This window comes from Lepidochelys kempii, chromosome 3 (genome assembly GCF_965140265.1).
Source record: "Lepidochelys kempii isolate rLepKem1 chromosome 3, rLepKem1.hap2, whole genome shotgun sequence".
NCBI lineage: Eukaryota > Metazoa > Chordata > Testudines > Cheloniidae > Lepidochelys > Lepidochelys kempii.
The window spans coordinates 55589827-55610484 of NC_133258.1; the positions used below are offsets into that span (position 1 = coordinate 55589827).

Sequence of the window (20658 nt, forward strand, 5' to 3'; positions counted from 1 at the left end):
AGTTCCTTCAATATCTTCTCTGAGTATCTGCTCCTGTAGCAGAATGTTTTGAAAAAGTTTCTGTTGGGCTTTTAACACTTGACACTGGTTTGACACAAATAAGCAATTATTGTGAGAGGAGTAACTGTGTGCAGGAAGTATTCTTTGGAAGTATTCTTTGGCATTGGAAGTTGAATTTTTCTCTAGCTGAAAATGTAAAGGAAAGAAGGTTTTCAATTTGGTAACATTATGCACTATCTATATTCCCAACATATCCAACATTTTAAATCCACAAACTACAAGATTAAACATAAAAATGTATTTACTGGTATGGTATATGTCTCCTTGACTGTGACCAATCCGCGTGAATTAAGAATAGCACTGTGTATTTTAACAGCAGAGTAGTGTTATGCCTTTTATGTATGTATTTTATGGTAGATTAAATTTGTTTGTAGTTATTTGTACTGTTTCAATTAAAAGAAAGCCTCATAACACCCAAGTGTGGAGAGCCCCATAATGGGATAGTTGCAGATTCTCCTATCACAGGCAAATCCCTCACTGACATAAAGTGAGTGTATCTGGCCACTAGCTCCCCCACATCCCTTCCATATGGGACATTTTGGGGCAAGAGGAAGTATGAGGCACTCCAGCAATCCTATATTGGCAGAACAGCCACAGGGGATTTTTCCATCTGGGGTAAATTCAACCAGCCTTAGGCTGCTCTAACTTGCATTGTGGATCACTTTGGCCCCCAGCCAGTCCCAAGATTAGGAAAGGCAGAAAGCCATCTTTCACTACCTCACCTCCTTAGCTGCCCCAAACTCAAGATCAGTATAGCTGAGGATTGAGCCCTCAGTGTTGATAAAGACAAAATCAAATCCTAATACACAAATATCGGAATCTATATTCAGTCCTGTAACTCAAACAGACACACACACACAAAAACCCAACAGCAATTCCTCCTGCACATCAGTAGGACCACAGTCCTCACCTCCTACACCATTAAGTCTAAAACCCACACCAAATAAATAAATACGAACAAGAAATTCTGGGTGCTTCTTTTAAAATTTACAAGGCACTCAGGATGGGATTCAAAAAGTTATTTAGGCACTTAACTCTTTTCATTTCAATGTGTGATGAGCAAGTATATAAACCTAGATAGACAGGTGGATAGAATTATAAAGAGATGATTAGTAAAAAGAATTGATTTAAGAATAAATATTTGTAGACAGAATGAAAATAGCATTCTACTGATTTGTAAACTAATTCCTTTATACTTAAAACTAGGCCACACTCTTACACCACTGCTATCAGACAAGGTCTAGTAAACTCCACTGCCTGGATAAACTTTTGCAAAATTAAAAACTTATTGGCCCATGTGCTCAGATATTCCCACAGTGCACAGAGTCAGAGGTGATGTGTAAAGCTTCTACTTACACTGTTCTGATCCTGGTGTCCATGCCTTCTACTACGTGCTCTGTTAGAGTAGCCTGCGGGCTGTTATTTATGTCTGCCTGTAACAGCCACAAGGCATTGAACCCTAAGCCCAGAAAGAACTTCCAGTGAAGTAGCATGTTGGCCCACCCTTTTTTAGTAATCTACTTCCCTATTATGCTGACAGCCAGGAGATTGTTTTGCGTTCAACCCCCTATTTTGGCTATACTCTTCAGGATCACCCTTGCACTGGAGTTATCCTTCCTGGGCCATTCACTCAGTTTTCCACCCAAGGTATGATGAGGCACAAAAGCTGGCACAAGTGCATCTGAGAAACTGGTCTCTTCTTCGTGTTTGAACTGAATGGGACTTTCACATTTAAAGTATCAGATACCTACTGGCAGTCCTTGAAGTCCTGCATCACCTGGACCACCAGGTTTTCCTGGTTCTCCCTGAAAAAAAAAATCGATTTGCATGAATTATATAAAATCTTCAGTTAAATAAGTTAAAAAACTTTATTTCTAGACAGTAGAAACAGTGTCATTTTAGACATTTAGGCTGGGGAAGTTTACTACAAATTACCACAGTAACGTTCACAAACCAAAAGCAGTAGCACAAATGAAAAACATACAAAATATACTGGTGATTGGAGCTATTACAGTTAGAACAATATGTATCAAATGACATGTAAACTGAAATAGCCAGATAAGATACAGTTAGCCTACCTTTGCTCCAGGCATTCCAGGGATCCCTGCCCGGCCATCAACCCCTGGTAAGCCCTTGAAACACAGATAGCATATTGTTATAAAGAACATTCTTTGCTTGTCTTAATGCTGTTCCCCAGCATTTGCAATATAAAGGATCATGATAGGGAGCAAATTTTTTAAACAAATGAGATATACATACAGCTTCTCCTTTAGGCCCAGGGAGACCGGTTATTCCTCTAATACCTTGAGGACCCTAAAAAAAAAAAAAAAAAAAAAACCATTGAAGTGACAGATGCAAGACGCATCAATACATGCTTATTCATGGCTATATTAGGTAAGTTACCTTCAGCACATGTAACATGTAATATATAATATTACTGCTAAATGTTTACTTGTAAATATGATTTGAACTCACCCTGTCACCCTTTGGACCTGTCTCTCCCCGTAGACCTCTCTGTCCCTGGTCACCCTGCAGGAAACATTTTCATTTAGCAACAAAGTCAGAATACAATTGGTCATATTGATTAAATGAAATCAGATAAAACATGAAAGGTAAAATTCACTCTTGTGCAGAGAGCGTGTGCTTGGCCCTGTGCAACATTTGAGCCCCAAATCAAGCGTTTAGGTGGGCCTTAAATGGTACATCGTGACCTTTGTGGGCTCCCTCTAATTGGTGAATTTCAGTTTAATGGCTCAGTCTTGCATTACTTGGGAACAGCTAAAACTTCCAGTGAAGCCAATTAGCGTTTGGGTGCATAAAGATGCAAGATCTAGCTTTTAATGAGCATCACTGCCTTTTAAGTGTCCTTTCGTTTTCACCTTTACCCATACTCCGCTTCGGCTGCACTCTCACTCTATAAACAACTAAAAAGTAATTCAATGGAACCCTCTTAAAAGGAAATCACTTTACTATGGGAAGGGACGATATCTATGTTCACTGTATGGTGGTGTCCATGCTGACTAGTCCATTTAGACAATTATAGATAGGTATACAGTTTTCTCAAACCTTCTTAAGATATAAAAGATGGTACTTCCCTTCTCCTTATTGGATCAAAACATTGTTTCAGGTGTTTAGGTATTTACGCTCAGAAGGTGAGTAAATCTATATTTTTTCTGTGGAGGACACACTAATTCTAAATTAAATATGTCTAATTTACATTGAAACTACTGTGCAATTTACATTGACATTGATTGGCCTGTGTAGTTTATAGTTAACAGGCCCTGATGTTGGCCAGAAGTTAGGGCACTCATGCAGGCTGTGTCCCCCCTCTGCCTGATTTCCACTTGATATAAGCTATTTAAATATTCACTGGGCCACAGGAAGGGTAAGAATAATGCCATAGCCCAGTGCTTAGTGCACTCATGTGGGAAACCCAAGTTCCAGTCCCTGCTCCATTGTGTGTGTAAGTATTCTACACAAAGTGGACCAGGGTCTCCCACATCCTGGGTGAGTGCTCTAACCACTGGGATAAAGGGTATTCAGGGGTGGGTAAAATGGGACACAAGCTCCTCTTCAGTTTTTGCGAGAATGAACTTTGGGGAACTGGGCTTAGATATCTCCCCTCTCCTCAGCATTTCCTATTGGCTAGTTTAGGCAGCTCCCCTCTCAGCTGGCTGGCTTTTGTGAATCTCTTTAAGCACCTAACTCTCCCCATGCCTTGTATAAGGAGCCTGGGCACCTAACTTAGGGCTGAAGATTCCATTAGGAGGCAAGATGCCCAAAAGTTAGGGACCGCACCATTGAGCCCAGGTCCACTTTATGGAACCGTTCCAATGTGGGATAATGATGTGCAAACAGAAAAGAACCCAACTTGACCTTCAGACCCCAAAGTGAGTTTAGAGACTTGGCACTGAGAAATAAACATCTTTTTACTAAGTGCCTGTTCTCCTGTTATCAAGTTACACCGTTAACTTCAATAGCAACTATCAGACTCAAAATGTCTGAAAAAACCTATACAATACACAATACCAACTGTATAAAGGTGCTTAATTGGAACAATTTCTCTGCTATACGGCTACCTTTTATTTCTAAATACATTGAACCCTTTTGTTATGACATCTAAAACACCCAAACTGCTTTCCCCACCAAAACAAATATTGTTAGAAAAGGGGTAAAGTGCCCTTATTTAAATGGACAACATTTAGCTTCTATTGGACTCAAAAATGATTTGTTTATCCTCATGCATGAAAGGGAAGAGTCACTGACTTTTATCATTCAACTGAATAATGCAAAGAGAAGTTTATGTGTTTTGTTTGTAAAACAAGTGACTTTTGTGTCTCCAAAACATAAAAGTGCTTGCTGCTGTGTTATGATAGTGGGCAGGAATAGATGCAAAGTTATGTATGTATGTTATGCCCAATTTTTAAAAAAACATTTTTTCTTTATTTTTTACATATGCCATTTTAAGAACACAAATTGTTATATCAGGCTAACCTGGCCCATCTTGTCTGGTATCAGTTACAGGAAATCATCTATTCCTGAGGCTTCAGAGACAGAAATGCTCAAACACACACAGGCTAATTGTGCAATGTTACATCATGGGCTGGAGAGAGAATTATTTACATATATGGTCATTTGTACAGTTTATGATTATGCACTTAAGCATGAAGAAATCCTGTCTAGTAGAGATTAAATGAGATCAGCTATAAGGTTGAACGTTATGTGAAGGGTGGCTGGGGAGACAACTAGAGAAGTAGAATGATCCTAGGTGGTATGGGGTAATTACTTCCAGATTCCCTCAGAATCTGCTTATATCTGAATTATGTTAAAAACCTTTGTAACTCGGGCGCTGATTCCTAGCAGCGGCAACTGTCACCTCCAATAACTGGTGGTATTTGATCTACTTTTTCCTTCCCTTCATCCCCTGTCCTCCCTTCAGTTTAGTTAGATTTGAGAAGTGAAACACTGGGAAATCAGTGGGGATGTGGGAGGTTGATGGGGAAGTGGGAAGAAAAGGAGGCCCATTGTGCTGTCTCCCTGCATTTTCTCTGAGGATACACATACTAATCATTCGTTAAAAGTTTGGTGATTGTTGCATTTCAATATTGAATGTAACACACAAATGGCAAGCTTTTACTGAAAGGGCAGAGACCTGGAGAAAGCTTGGAAGCCTCTTGGAAGCAGAGAATTGTGACTTTGGCATCAGTAAGGAGAACACATAAGAGATTATCTAGATGTTGGGATTTTGAACAAGGAACTTTTGGGAAAGTTAAAGTGAATGTCTGAGCTAACTTTGGAACATGTGGCACCAGCAGCAGGGCAGTCGGGGCTCCTGAAAATGAAGCAAGCACAAAACAGAAACATCATGCTGCCATATATCGAGGTGTGACTAGAACAGCTCTGTAGCGGGGTGGTCACCCTGCTCTTGCCCTGAAGGGGTTAAAACAGCCCTGGGAGAGGGCTTCCCTGGGGAGCCAATGGTAAAAGCAGCCCTGGAGAGCACTGTGGCTGGAAATAAGGGGAGTGAGTAGCTGACCACACGTGGTGGCCATCTCATTTAGGGCCCAGCTGGCCCTTATAAGAGGGCTGGGGGCCAGGAGCTGAAGGAGTCTCACTCTAGCCCTGGAGTGGGAAGGGCTAGCTGCCGGGAAGCAAGATACCTGAGGTGCAGCAGTGCTGGGGAAGGGCAGAGGGATCCAGGGAGCTCCAGCCTGGTAAAACCCCAGGCTGCAGGCCTTGGTGAAGGCCTACAAAAAGTACTGGGGCTGCAGAGGGGCAGCCTGGGGATAGGCAAAGACACTAGGTCCTAACCCCTTGCCAGTGATGAGTGGCCATTACACTGCAGTCTGCCCCAGTGAGCGGGGGCTAGATGATGGGCAGTAGCCACTGAGGCAAGGTGGGTTTAGAGGGTTGGGGGTTCCCCTGAGAGGGGAGACTTAGAGTATGGGGGTACTGCTGGGGCAGAACCCCAGGTTAAAGGGCACTGGGGTCTGGGAGGGACACGGGGCCAGCGGCAGGCAAGACACCGGCCTGCAGACGGTGCTCTGGGCTGGAAAGAGCTAATTCCCAAGACGACCAGCAGGAGGCACCGCACTGGTGAATCTCGCTTTGCTACAAGCTCCAATGCAACCAGAAGTCTCACTGCGGCAGCCAGCTATAAGTGTACAGCAGCCTCTAAAGCAGTGGTGTCCAACCTTGGGTCTGGGGTGGAGACACTTTTGTCTCCCAAGAGTCTAAGTTATAGCCTTTGAGCGTAACTGTGTCAAGAAGAAAATGCCCTGCAATTGTTAAACTGAAGTGTTTGAATTAACCCTATTACTACAGGGATCCAGATGCGGACACCTCTTCCTCCATGGCAACAGGAGCAGCTCTGAGGTGAGATGGGAATACTCTGAGCAACTGTTGTCCCTTCCTTGCTGTAATTGCTATCCAGCTCACCCGCTAGGCATCTGCTCATTGCAGAAGAGGCTGGAGGGAGCAGCACCAGTTGCTTCATTCCCTGCTTTTCTGTCAGGATGTGGAAGCCCAGGGGAAGCAGAACAGAAGTTCGATTGGCTCTGTCTGCACCTGAGGCTGTGCCTACCAAAGAATGACTCCCCTCCCACGACACCCACCCCAAGGGGAAATGAGAGAGAGAAGCTGACAAACACTAATAATGGCTCCCTTATTCTCTGCCTAGCTCAGTCTGGGGGAGCCTGAAGTCTCTCCACAGCTTGCTCTGACTTATACCAGTTAGAGCCATCCCTTAGGGGCCATATGCCAGCTGGGGCTAGCCAGCTACTCCTCCTTCCCACCCCCAGAGGCGGGGCTGCATGGAGCGAGATGTAGCAGGTGGATACATTGGCTTTATGCCCACAAGGAATTTATAGGTGCTCTCCGCTCCGTTTGCCGCTCAAACAGTGAAAAGTGCACGCAACAGGACAAAAGGCTTGCTCTAAAGTACTGACTGTGGCCCCTTGACCTTGGTGAAATAGTATGAAGATGAACAGATTAAACAGCACTGCTGTAGAGAATGTAGGAGCAGGAAAGACTTCAGCCTTCTCAACTTGCCAATACACTAGCCACACTACTGATAGAACAGCGTCCATTGTGGCTCTTGGGGAATTAGCTAGGAGTCAGCTCCAGGAGCCCTTAGTGGCCAGCTGTTCCTGCTTTCTAGCTAAGGTAAGTGGCTATTTAATACTTGTTATGAAAATATGTAACTTTTAAAATCATAACTAAACTCAATGGCCCAAATTCTTTCATTTGTCCTGATATCAGTGGAATTATACTGACTTTACAATGATCTAATGAGACTATAATTTTGCCCTTTGGTCTTGATTTTTCCATAGACCAACTGCACTCTTGTATCAGATATGTCAGGGGAAGCTCACCTTCGTAGTTGTAAGGAAAAGACACCTTAAATCACTTATTACCTCCTCTCTGTTTAGGAGAACCTTTTATTTGTTTCCACACATACTAAGGCAGGGGTGGGCAAACTTTTTGGTCTGAGGGCCACATCTGGATGGGGAAATTGCATGCAGGACCATGAATGTAGGGCTGGGGCAAGGGGTTGGGGTTCAGGAGAGAGTGCGGGGTGTGGAAGGGGGTGTGGTGTGCAGGAAAGGGCTCAGGGCAAGGGGTTGGGGTGCAGGAGGGGGTGTGGAAGGGGGCTCAAGGCAGAGGGTTAGCGGATTCAGGGTGCTGGAAGGGTGGGGGCTCTGGCCCAGTGCTACTTACCTCCTTGCCTGCCCTAGCCCCGCGCCACTCCTGGAAGTGGCCAGCAGGTCCAGCAGTGGCTCTTGGGGGTAGGGTGGGGCAGGCGGCTCCACCACACGCTGCCCTCGCCTGTGGGTACCACCCCCAAAGCTCCCATTGGTTGCGGTTTCCCTGTTCCCCGCCAATGGGAGCTGCTGGGGGCAGTGCCTGCAAGTGAGGGCAGCACATGGAGCCATCTGCAGCCATCCCCACTTCCCCCCGGTGCCGCAGGGACCTGGTGCTGGCTGCTTCCAGGATCAGTGCAGGGCCAGGGCAGTCAGGGAGCCTGCCTTAGCCCCACAGTGCCATGGAGCTGGCAATCTCGAGGGCCGGATTTAAAGCCCTGACGGGCTGGATCAGGCCATAGTTTCCCCTCTCCTGTACTAAGGGAAAACCCTTTGCCAAAGCAGACAGCCCCCTACTTTATTTTTATAAACATTAATAGTTAACATCACTTTGAAGGATCTGGCTGACACAAAACTCTACTTACAGATCCACCAGAGAGCCCTCGTGGACCAGGGTCACCATCAAGGCCACGAGCACCCTACAAAATAAAGAGATAACACAAGATAGTAAGGCTGACTCCCTGAGATGTACCAAGCACCTACATATCCCAATTACTTCTATAGGAATTGCAAGTGCCCTGCACCTCTCTGAATTTGGCTCTGGATTGTTATTATTATAAATACAAACTGTTTTGACAAAGTGGCTTTTTAATCTTTTTAAACTCTAGTTTACCTTTTGGGGAGTTATATAATTAAATGCCATCAAATGTTATATATGAAATTGTCGTTCCTCTATCAAAATGTACTGGACAATGATGAAGCAAGTCACTTTAAACTATTTCAGAACAATTCATTGTTGTCATTAACTAATTCCCTGCATCACACAAAAACATACTGCATGTATATAGCATAACAGACTGACATCAAAATGTGAATTGCAATTGATTTTTATATAGTGTCTCAAAACTATCTTCAAAAATTCTTTATAGAGAGAATCAATTATAAGCCAAAGTGAAAAGAATTGTCTTCAGAAAAGATTTAGAAAGAATAAGGAATGTGTGTCTCAGAGAGAGGCAGTAAGTATTTCACATAGCTGGGGCAGGAATGTAAGTGGCCAAATAACTGTGGAAGGGGACAGTGTGGATATATGGTAGGAATTGTAGAACAAGAAAGCTTTGCTTTCCATATCTTTCACTGGATACTCAGACTGGATTTGCACCATTCTGTTCAGTGACTGGCTATTGAAACTGAATTAAAGTGATCCATTTACCAAGGCAAGCAGGTGAAAATAGGAGATAGAAGAAGTAGAAAGGTTGAGGTGGACACAATCAGGGGAAAGGCATATTCAATAAACTTTAGTTTTATTTCAAAAGGTTATGGCCTGTGTAAATTAATGTCACAATTAAGCTTGATGCCTTGCCAACAGCACCAAGAGGATATGCCAAACTACTGTAAGTCTTGGGGAGAAGGAGAGAATAGTAAGAAACTGCAGAAAGTCCACTTCAACAAAATTTGCTGATGTACAGAAAGCATTTACTCAGAAAAGAAAGGGTTGGCTGTCTTCCTGACCAGATTTATGATGTTACAATTGCTGGAGCACACTTGGTGGGAGCGGGAAAGTGCAGGCATAGCAAAGGAGGGTATCAAAAGTTGAAGTAAGGCTAAACCCAGAAAGCACCCATTGCATAGTGACCCATAGTTTAAAAATTACATGTAGTGGGGCCAATCTCTGACTACCAGCTACATTATATTCTATAGAGATAATTGCTAGTACTTACTTTGTTCCCTTTGGCTCCCATTATACCAGTTATGCCTCTCAACCCTTGAATCCCCTGAAAATGAAAAGTATTGTGACAATTTAGACCATACTGCTATTTTGTTATCAGAAATGTGGTAGTTTTCAGATAGTAGACTTCTTAAGGTACTACATATTTTCTTTGTCATTATTTTATTCCTTCCCTTGTATATAAAAAAGAGCCAAATGCTTCTGCATTAAAATGTTTAATTCATGTGGTAATTTGAAAACTGTACAATTAATAAAATATCAAATTAGAACACAGGTAGCTCAGTCTGAAGGAATTGTCAGATTGACCAAAACTGCACTGAGGCCTCAAACACAACTATATTTTAGGGACAGAAAAATACTCATTGTTCTGAGAAGCATAAAGTTGAAGTAAACCCCTGAAAAAATCTGACTGAGAGGAACCGGGTCTAAGGCTTTTATTTCTAAGAAACCTTACAGACTATTTTAATCCTTACTGTCTACCCTATTAACCCCCCACCCCTCCCGGGCCTGGCATATCCCTTTTTAAGCTGACATCACTTTCCCTGCCTCTTGAATCCTGGCTTGTAGTGGACAACACTTTAAAATATTGTGATTTTGAAGATCTGTTAGTAAGGCCACTTACGGGTCGTGCTGTGGAGTTTAATGAGTAATGTAATGTGTTATTTCCTGATGAATGCACTACATGAGAACCTGTATGACTGTGGGCCACTAACTACAAGTGTGTTAAATCACTAGGCCTGGCTGAGGATGAACACTACAGGCCTGCTTTAGAAAATGAGGAACAGAAAATGGATCTTTTAGTACAGTGAGCTCAGGCAACTACTTTATTAGGGAGGTTTTATCAGTCTTAAGGATAAGAAGGGCTTATATTCTTCGTTCTATGCAGTCTCTTGTATGTCTGTAAGCTCTAATCAGACTTTTATATTTGTCTGGACCTCCGTGATCTAGGAGCATGAAGCATGAGCATGAGGAGCATGAAGGATAGTTAAGGCCTACTGAATGATTTCATTTCCCCCAAAATTGCACTAGTCAAATCTCCAGTCAAGCCCAGACACAGTAAGCATTAGAGAACTCTTTTCAATCCCAGAAAAATATAAATCCTCACCATCCACACTTCTTTCTCCTAACTCACTCACCAGGAAACCAGAGACTGTACAAACTCTGAAAAACGGAGTAAGCATGCCATGATTAAGGCCTCGCTCTGTTGTTGGGAGTGACCCCCTTGCTCCTTCCTGTTCCCTATTGCCTGTCCTAGCTATGGGAACTGGAGGGAGGGCTAATCATGAAGGAACCAGCTAAGTAAGAACAAACAGGAACAGGGCAATTAGGACTCTTGGGGGAGGCACAATGAAATCATAGGAGTACACCACAATCTGCCCAGGAGTGGTGGCCACTAAATCCTCAGTTCTGCAAAGTCTAAGGTTACATCTACCCTGCAAAAAAAAAAAAAAAAAAAAAAAAACACACCAACCCATGGCAGCAAGTCTCAGAGCCCAGTTCCACAGACTTAGGCCCACATTGCTAAAAATAGCCTTGTTAGAGGTTTCCCCCTCAGGCTGGAGCTCAGGGTCTGAAACATGGTGAGAAGTGTGATCTCAGAGCCTAAGCTCCAGTCCAAGTGAGAATATCTACGTGGCTATTTTTAGCACCATCACACAAGCCCAAATCTGTAGACCTGGACTCTGAGACTCACTGCTGCAGGGCTGTGTTGTTATTTGTTTTGTTTTTTCAGTGTAGATAAGTGTACCGTAAGTCTCAAAGTTAAGCACACGTATATGTCTTTGCAGGTTTAGGGTCTATGTCACCAAAATCATGCACAGTGAGGCCAGAAAAGCCCAGTTCAATCATCTAGTCACCCCCCTGTGGTTTAAAAAGTAATATAAGACAGACCATACATTATTTACAATGTGAAAGCATTACAAGAACCAAGCCATGAGAGCAGAAAAGGGCATGCTGTGAGGTTTTACTGCGCACACTTTTATATATTTTTACCTTTATTCACAATCAGTGTGTTATTATTATTAAAAGATAGACGTGTAATATTATTTCTTGTCTAATTGCTTATAAATAAACAGATATGGTGACATGAAACAAATTGATAGTGCTATTCAAAAAGGAAATACTTTACTGGAGGGCCTTGAGCTCCGACATCACCTATGACTCCCTGGGCACCTTCCTCACCCTGGAAAAACAAAAGAAAGAAAGCTGAAGCAAATCCATACCAGGAAAGGGAAAACACTATCAGCATAAGAGTTACCACTTCTTACTCACTGAGCCCTGTCAACATGCTCTAGGTTGAAGGAAACCCAGCATAGACACATTTCCTGCCCCAAAGAGCTTACACTTAACATTAGACAGATAGTAAATTAAGGCACATAATACATTGGCTCATTAAATGAAAGGGCAATTGCAACACAATTCAACTCTCTCTGTATAAAAAATTGCAGACTTCTTTCTTTGCTGAATTACTGTTTATAGGCTTCATGGAAGAAATGTGCTCCAAGAAGGAATATGAATGAAGATAAGGAGGTCATTTTGCTCAAGAGTAGCAAGGATATATTTTATTTAAGCTAAATCATTCCATTTTTCTCAAAGTTAGTATTCCCAGATTTGTTCAATCAGATTTTAAAAAACTGTAATGAGGTTTTGTTTGGAGTCTGAAAGCTGGATGTGTATGTTGACAGCCTCACATGCAATCCAGCATTATCCTTCTGTGTTGTTATTATCAAACCAATACTGTGTCTTATTAATCCAGACACCTTCCTGGTGACCAGGTAACACCCTCCCCCACTTTGCCCCTGTATGCTGTTAGAGAGCAGAGCTACAATTCTCAGTGCTAGGCTGATTTACAAGAGGTTGGTTCTGGGGCACAACAAGGATTTGGCGACTCTTATAGCTCAAGCATTCTGAAAAGTGGAGGGACTACTTCTGAGAAGTTAATATTCTTTTCATTGTATATATGGATATGGAGCCGGGGATTATGGCACAAACTTTGTTCCTTGTTTTTAAGGTAGTTTAAAGTGCTAGATTGCCTGCCTTGAGAGAGAAGAAAGAGAAGTCCTCTGTAGACCAAAAAGTTTCAGCATGGGCAAAGGTAGTGCAAGGTTCCCCAGATTTCCTCACAAGTATCTAACAAGCCCATTCCAGATGAATTATGTTTTTAGGTGAGAATGTAGTTCAGTCTTCAAGCGATTCAGTCCTTGGCCCTTTCCTTCATCTCTGTTGTGGTTACTTATACCTTTCCCTCCCCCATCATGTACTCTTTTCCCCCATGCTGCCATCTCCCTTTGCCCTCTCTCTGCTCAGCTGTGCCACCCTAAGCATTCTCTAGTCTCCTATAGACTCTCTGCACTTAATTCCCAATTTTTAACATTAATAAATACTGGTTTTATTGTGCAGTTAGTTCAATAATAATTATTCTGATGGTCAAAATGAAAAGTGAGAATGCCAATTTCTGTGTGATAATGAATGAAGAATAGGGGGGATGACTTAGCAGACAATGTGCTGATAGTGACCCAAATGCCATACAGGAAGTGGGCTCTCAGTTCTTTCTGGCAGAACTATCAATAATTTTGATGGATTCTAACAAGATGACTCTTTTTGAAGTATAGGCTAAACTGGCAGTTATTTTGCTACCGATCATTGCCTTCCATTAAACTACTGCTAGCCCATTAAAATACCGTTATCGTACCTTATGACCTTGTTTTCCTGGTTCACCAGCCTCTCCTTTTACTCCTTTGTGACCCTAAAATAAAAGAAATAAAAAAGAGTGCAGGCAATGTATTTAGAAGTTGAGATATCCACTCTTCCAACATAGCCTGCCTACCACTCTCCAGGTGTACCTTCTGTAACACCTCCCCAACTCCAGGCACACCTAGACACATTCGGAAACGGGCTGTAGTGCAACCTTCTGAAAAACCTAATCCCAGATCCAGTAAATCAGTGTGTCCAACACTGCACTAGTAATCCCCTCATAAGGATATTATCCCCATAAATCAGACAAAAGAACATAAAAGAAACTAAAGCGTGAGTCAAGAAGGTGCTTGTTTCAATTTGACATTCTGAGGCCTTCTATAAAATCAAAAGGCTTGGAGGAATACCTAGCATGTCTGAAAGTTTGGGACTATAGATGCTTTGGAAAGTGATCTCAGAAATATCTTGGCACCATGCTTTCTGGATAATATAATGGGAGACCCAATGGCCAGGAAGTCCCCACCCCAATCAGTGATTCAGCATTGTAGTCTGCATATCTGAAGTGTTGATGCAACTAGTTTAAGTACATCAATTCTCTTACCTTCATTCCTATTAGGCCAGCATGTCCTGGACGACCAGGTGCACAAGCATTGGGACACTGAAAAAGTATCCACACATTGAGTTAACAGGGATAAGAAACTTTAAAAGTTATATTGTGGTTTAAGATTGTATTTTTCAAAAAGGTGAACAAATGTCTTACCAGTGGATCTCCTTCATGCAGCCCAACTGTTCCCTAAATTTGATGAAAAGGTTCAAAGTTAGAAAGAGAACAACAGGAAAAAAATGACCTTGTCTCATACAACAAAAACCACGCCTGACACACTTCAGTGTAGGAAAGCAGAAGATATAGAAATGTCAGATAATCTCTGGGGCTGAAATCCTGAAAGTGCACTTAAACACCTATGGCTGGCCCGTGTCAGCTGACTGGACTCGTGGTGTTCAGGCTCTGCAGCTATAAAATTGCAGTGTAGATGTCCAGGCTTCTGCTGGAGCCTAACCTCTGGGACCCCTGCAAGGGGGAAGGGTCCCAGAAGCCGGCCTCCAGCCCAAACCCGAATGTTTACACCGCAATTTTACCGTCTTGGAGCCCAAGCCCTGTGAGCCCATGTCAGCTGACATAGGCCAGCTGCAGGTGTTTGACTGCTGTGTAGACATATGCAAAGGGAGCTTTATTTAATTGTTATAAATTGCAGGCGTCTGTATGCAATATTCTGCCCTCCATCTTGGATTTGCTTTTCTGAAAAGCAAAAACTCTCTTTGTTTTTAAAACATCATGGATTTCTTTTAAGTACCAAAAGCTATATGTGAGAATTAGACTAAAGTAATACAATACATATTTTTGTATAAATTCAGCCTAATAATCACATATGAACTCAGTGTATCCAGAAACATACCATATTTTTCTTTTAAATATCAACAGCTGCATCTGATTTAGTAATACTATGTATTAAATGTTCCCATCTCTCATTTGGCTATGTAGTCCAGTTGCACCACAGATCTTATGTTATGTTCTCAGCAGAAGTATTTCTACATTGTAATTGACTGAAAATTGTTTTCAGAGTTGCGGTTCTTAAAGAAGTTATCTGGGTAAATGAAACAGATGAAGGCAAACTTTCTTACATTCTGATGATTATTTAATACGGAACAAAAACATCTCCTTCATAAAGACAAGACTTAATTCTTTAGAGAAAAAAAGGATCCCTCTCGCAGCAGAAGAGTTGATAGACAATTCATGATTCTATCAGCCATTGGAATTGCAAGTTAGAGATCTGTGTCCAAAAGGGATGCAGTCAATAGAAGATAAATGAGTTTCTTAGGAAATGGTCTGGCCTTAATGGGAATAGGAGAGGATCATGGAGTCTACCGAGGGAAGACTGGGGAAAAAGTTAGGAAGAAAGGTAACTACATGTGAGCAAGACTGGGTTCATGGAAGGATCTGGCAGTCTGTTATGGAGAGGTGTGCCTTCTGTTTGAGTAGGGAAGCACTGTGAGACTCTGAGAGAACTGATGAGCTTTCATGGAAGCACAAATATTTGGGAAAGGTTGGGGGTAGTTTGGTGGAATATAATGGCCTTAAATGGAATGGGAGTGGTGCCTGAGGGGGATGGAAGCTTCAGTGTAAAAAGAGAAGGAGCAGCAGAGCCTGGTGTAGTTTGTTGCTATTTATTTCCTTGGTATTTTTCTCGGTTTTATCATTCATGGCAACTTCACATTTTCTAGCAACTTTCCATGGAAAATGAGATATGGCCCCAAGAAAATAGATCCCTGTATTGCTGTTGGGACAGTCTAGCAAAGGGATAGTAGAAATCCCTTTACTAGAATCCCTTCCCTTACAGAGAAATTAAGATGACACGCTCATTTCCTAGATGCCAGGTGTGTCATTCCCCAGCATGTGCTCTGTCTGCCAGATGATGATCTGCCGTCAATTGCACCTCTCGCACATTAAAAAACTGCAAAGGTAAATGCATAGTACAAATCCCTCCTCTCAAAAGGCCCACAGAGGAGAGTCACAAAAACAGTATTTGGAAACATCTGACGCTCTGACTAGAGATGTACTGGACTACAGCGCCAACTTAAGAATCTGCCCCCTCCTTTATAGCTCCAGCCCCAACCCTACACGGTAGACCCAGGTCCCACTTGAAGTGGTAATGGAAAGTGAACCACCCTCCCAGAGAGGCAGGGGAAGTGGTAGAAGGTGAGCGCCCAGTAGTCAACCCAGGAGGCAGGGTGTCTCTGCTTGCATTGATAGGCTAGGCCCACTGGACACTTCTCCTCCTGATGCACAGAATCCTCTGGTTGGGTGCTGTTGGTGGGACTAACCAGAGCAGTAGGCCTTAGCGTTAACAGTTCACACCTCTCTGAGTTATTGTTTTAGGCTATCTGCAGACTCCAGCAGGCATCATTGCATCCATTACGCTAGGTTTACATTCCCAAACTTCTCTTTGCAACCATGAGGGCTAGAAACTTACTTTTTAAAAATGAAAGCTGAGATTCTGATGTCATCACATGACTCTACAAGCTGGGCCTCTAGACATGATCTTTTAAGTGCCTAAAATCCAGCCTTGCTGCATCCCTGAAGTCCTTACTCAGTCTTTTGACTTCAGTGGAAGTTTTGCATGAGCAGGAACATAAGAACATAAGAATGGCCATCCTGGATCAGATCAACCGTCCATCTATCCCAGTATTCTGTCTTCCAACAGTGGCCAATACCAGGTGCTTCAGAGGGAATTAATTGAACAGACAATCATTGAGTGATCCATCCTTTGTCATCCACTCCCAGCTTCTGGCAAACAGAGTCTAGGGACACTCACAACATGGCATTGCATCCCTTAACATCCTGGCTAATAACCATTGATGGACCTATCCTCTATGAACTTATCTAATTCTTTCTTGAACCCTGTTATATTTTTGGCCTTCACGACATCCCCTGGCAATGAGTTCCACAGGTTGACTACATTGTGAGAAGAAATACTTCCTTTTGTTTATTTTAAACCTGCTGCCTATTAATTTCATTGTGTAACTTCTGGTTCTTGTGTTATGTGAAGGAGTAAATAACACTTCCTTATTCACTTTCTCCACACTAGTCAAGATTTTATAGACCTCTATCATATCCCCCCTTAGTTGTCTCTTTTCCAAGCTAAAAGTTCCCCATCTTTTTTAATCTGTCCTCATACAGAAGCTATGCCATTCCCTTAATCATTTTTGTTGCCTTTCTCTGTTCCTTTTCCAATTCTAATATATCTTTTTTGAGATGGGATGACCAGATCTGCGCACAGTATTCAAGATGTGGGCATGCCATGGATCTATATAGAGGCATGATGATATTTTTTGGCCTAATATCTATTGCTTTCCTAATGATTCCCAACATTCCGCTCACTTTTTAAATTGCCACTGCACACTGAGTGGATGTTTTCAGAGAACTATTCACAATGACTCGAAGATCTCTTTCTTGATTGGTAACAGCTAATTTAAACCCCATCATTTTATATAGAGAGTTGGGATTACGTTTTTCAATGTGCATTACTTTGCATTTACCAACACTGAATTTCATCTGCTATTTTGTTGCCCAATCACCAGTTTTGTGAGATCCCTTTGTAACTCTTAGCAGTCTCCTTTGGACTTAAGTATCTTGAGTAGTTTTGTATCATCTGCAGACTTTGCCACTTGACTATTTACCTCTTTTTTTCCAGATCATTTATGAATAGGTTGAACACCACAGGACACAGTACAGATCTCCGGAGAACACCACTATTTACCTCTTTCCATTCTGAAAACTGACCATTTATTCCTACCCTTTGTTTCCTATCTTTTAACCAGTTACTGATCCACAAGAGGATTTTCCCTCTTATCCCATGACTGCTTAATTTGCTTAAGAGCCTTTGGTGAGGGACCTTATCAAATGTCTTCTGAAAGTCTAGGTATACTACATCTACAGGATCATCCTTGTCCGCAAGTTTGCTGACCCCCTCAAAGAATTCTTATATATTAGTGAGGCATGATTTCTTTTACAAAATCTGTGTTGACTCTTCCCCAACGTATTGTGTTCATCTATCCGTCTGATATTCCTGTTGTTTAGTATTGTTTCAACCAATTTGCCTTGTACAGAAGTTAGGCTTATCAGCCTGTAATTGCTGGGGTCACCGCTGGAGCTTTTCTTAAAAATTGGTATCACATTAGCTATCCTCCAGTCATCTGGTACAGAATCTGATTTAAATGATAGGTCACACAGGGACACAGCACTTATCCAAACATTAGCATATATTAAACATAACCACTTACTCTGGGGCCTGGGGGCCCTGGTGGGCCTGGAGGACCTCTCTTTCCAGCATCACCCTAATATTTTAGAATACATTTAATTAATTCCTGGCAATGATATACACAACAGCTGTATATTCAGGCCTGCAGCAGCTAAGGTGAGGCAACCACAAAAGGACAGACTAAGCAACCAATCTTAGAACAGTAAAACTCAAATTTCAAGAATACAGGTCTGGTTGTAGAGTATAAGGAAATAAACTTAATTTGAGATGGGTGTGAGATTGTATTTGCTTGTATCACAGGCTTGAAGTTCTCCTAAGAGAGTGGAGTAATCCTCAAACAACACGTGACTTATTTTTATTATTCAAGCGTGTGGATGCTATGATGATGGGCATGATAGAAAATCCTAAAATAAATAAAGATGTGGTACATAAGGTGTCTTCTTGAATAACGCCAGTCATCTCTTTACTTCATATAGAGCACCAGTATCATTGGTACTCATTTAATAGGGAGTGAAAAAGATATCACATGACATATGCCATGAAATGGCCATTTTCTGCACGATAGAGGTCACAACAGAAATTTCATTTGAACGGTAAAGCATTTGATTTTGTTTAATATCTCCCGATGAATTCTATAGAATGACATATGAAATAATACTGTCAAGTACTGTAGTATGTAATATGTTTGGGAGGCGATATTTTACTATGTCCCATTACTTGTGGAATTCTCTGTTGTTCCATCTCGTGCATGCCATAACCTTCTGTTCTAGTATAGCTATAGTCAGAAAAGTGATTGTGTAAACCAGACACTCCCTTATTTGATCTGTTTGTGTCTTCGAGGCATACCCGCTTTAAGGACAAGGGCTTAATCCTGTACTGTGAAGCCAATGGGAACTCTGCAGTTGTCTTTACTGGAAGCAGGAGCAGGCCCCAAACCAAGATTTTACTACTGTTGCCACTGGAGGACCAGTACAGTATTGAAAGTAATCTAGAGCCTATTCCGCCTCACATGTCATCCACAAAATTGTCAGCTAACTTCTGAATAAAGAACCTTCATCAGTGGAGAGGATGTACAAATCAGAAAGAGTACAACTAGATTTTTGAAGCCCAAGCTGAGAATTACAGCTTTGATTTACAGTGCTGTTGTACTCATGTTGGTCCCAGGATATGAGAGATACAAGGTAGATGAGGTAATACATATTATTGGACCGACATCTGTTGCTATCAGGTACACGTTTTTGAGCTACACAGAGCTCTTCCTCAGGTCTCGGGAAGCAGACATGCTGCTTCCTTCCCCAAACCTGAATAAGAGCTGTGTTCTTATTCAGCTTATTAAGCTCCTGATGAAAAGCTTGTACCTTCCATCAACAGAAGTTGGTCTGACAATATATATTACCTCACCTACCTCATCTCTCTAATATCTTTTGATTTATAAAACTGAGAAAACTTGATATGGAAGTAAGTGAAAGAAAATAATTCAGTAAAAATAGCACTGTGGGAGTTCTGTATCATTTTTCTGACTACAGTCTTACTTTAAATCAAGTCTTATTGCTTCTTGATTGGTCTCACCTTTTAACTATGTTCTTATTTGATATGACTGACTGTAAAGTGTTTTGAGAGGTTAACACTGAAGTTAAATGATCAACTAAGAAAATGGCTGGGATGCTTCATTAAAAAAAAATTAAAATGCTATTCCTTACTTTCTTTCACAACCGAAAGTGTGGCTTTGAGTCTTATTTCAGTGACAAAATATGAAGCAAAAATTAGACAACATGCTGAACCTGCCCTTAGTAATGTTTGCCAGGTAGCCACCACTGTGGAAAAGTGGGTAGGAGGGCAGGGATGAGGGACACTTATTCACTGGTCAGAGTATCTATGTAAACAGTGTCAAATAAACAGTTCCATGAAAAGGGATAAAGTAATTTACTCTACTACCCCCTCTGACTCCTGATCCAGGGACGAAATTATGACTGATTTACAGTTTATTTTCTGGTCTACCTAACGAGTGGGTCACCTCTGATTCCGGTAAGAGCATAACCCATAATGTCTCTAAACAGCTCTGAAGATGTGAAATATAAGTGCTAAGTGCTCAGGAGACGACAGGGACTGCTCCATCCTCATGGCTTTGTGAATGGATGGGATGTATTTAAATTGTACAAACTAGCCCTTAATTTCTCTCTGTCTCAGTTCTCCTTCTGAAAATGGAGATAATAATAGTTCCTGACTTCACAGAGGTGTCTAGGGGATAAATTAATTAATTGTGTTTGTGAGGTATTGAGATAGTCTGGAGATCAGTGCCACAAAAAGGCTATAATTAAAGAGAAAAAATCCTTAATCAGGGCAAGGTTGGGTTGATGTGCAGTAAATGGGGCCACACTGAATGATGAGGATCAAAAGAAATATTGAACAACTGCCTTATTCACTGACATCAGACAGGGGTCGTGGGGAAAAGCAGTGTGTGATCATGTAATAAAAGATTTTAACATAATGTAAACACACCAGGGGCCAAAGTTAATATTCTACAGCCAACCTTAACTTTGCCCTTTCCTAATTTTTTTAG

At 41.8% G+C, this 20658-nt stretch overlaps 1 protein-coding gene across 3 annotated transcripts in view; it reads right to left on the reverse strand.

Annotated features, from left to right (window-relative positions):
• COL9A1 (collagen type IX alpha 1 chain) overlaps nucleotides 1–20658 on the reverse strand; it is a 102701-nt gene that overhangs the window by 44828 nt on the left and 37215 nt on the right. The window contains exons 15-26 of one of the 3 annotated variants that reach the window (XM_073336365.1): nucleotides 18121–18174; nucleotides 14042–14074; nucleotides 13883–13939; nucleotides 13280–13333; nucleotides 11717–11770; nucleotides 9581–9634; nucleotides 8288–8341; nucleotides 2536–2589; nucleotides 2320–2373; nucleotides 2139–2192; nucleotides 1812–1865; nucleotides 1041–1133 (exon numbers count right to left, since the gene is read on the reverse strand). In XM_073336365.1, the coding sequence (XP_073192466.1) occupies nucleotides 1101–1133; nucleotides 1812–1865; nucleotides 2139–2192; nucleotides 2320–2373; nucleotides 2536–2589; nucleotides 8288–8341; nucleotides 9581–9634; nucleotides 11717–11770; nucleotides 13280–13333; nucleotides 13883–13939; nucleotides 14042–14074; nucleotides 18121–18174 (609 nt within the window). In that variant the 3' untranslated portion in view covers nucleotides 1041–1100. Of the gene's footprint in view, nucleotides 1–1040; nucleotides 1134–1811; nucleotides 1866–2138; nucleotides 2193–2319; nucleotides 2374–2535; nucleotides 2590–8287; nucleotides 8342–9580; nucleotides 9635–11711; nucleotides 11771–13279; nucleotides 13334–13882; nucleotides 13940–14041; nucleotides 14075–18120; nucleotides 18175–20658 lie in introns of those variants that run through there. The other 2 variants (XM_073336363.1, XM_073336366.1) reach the window with 2 other exon arrangements.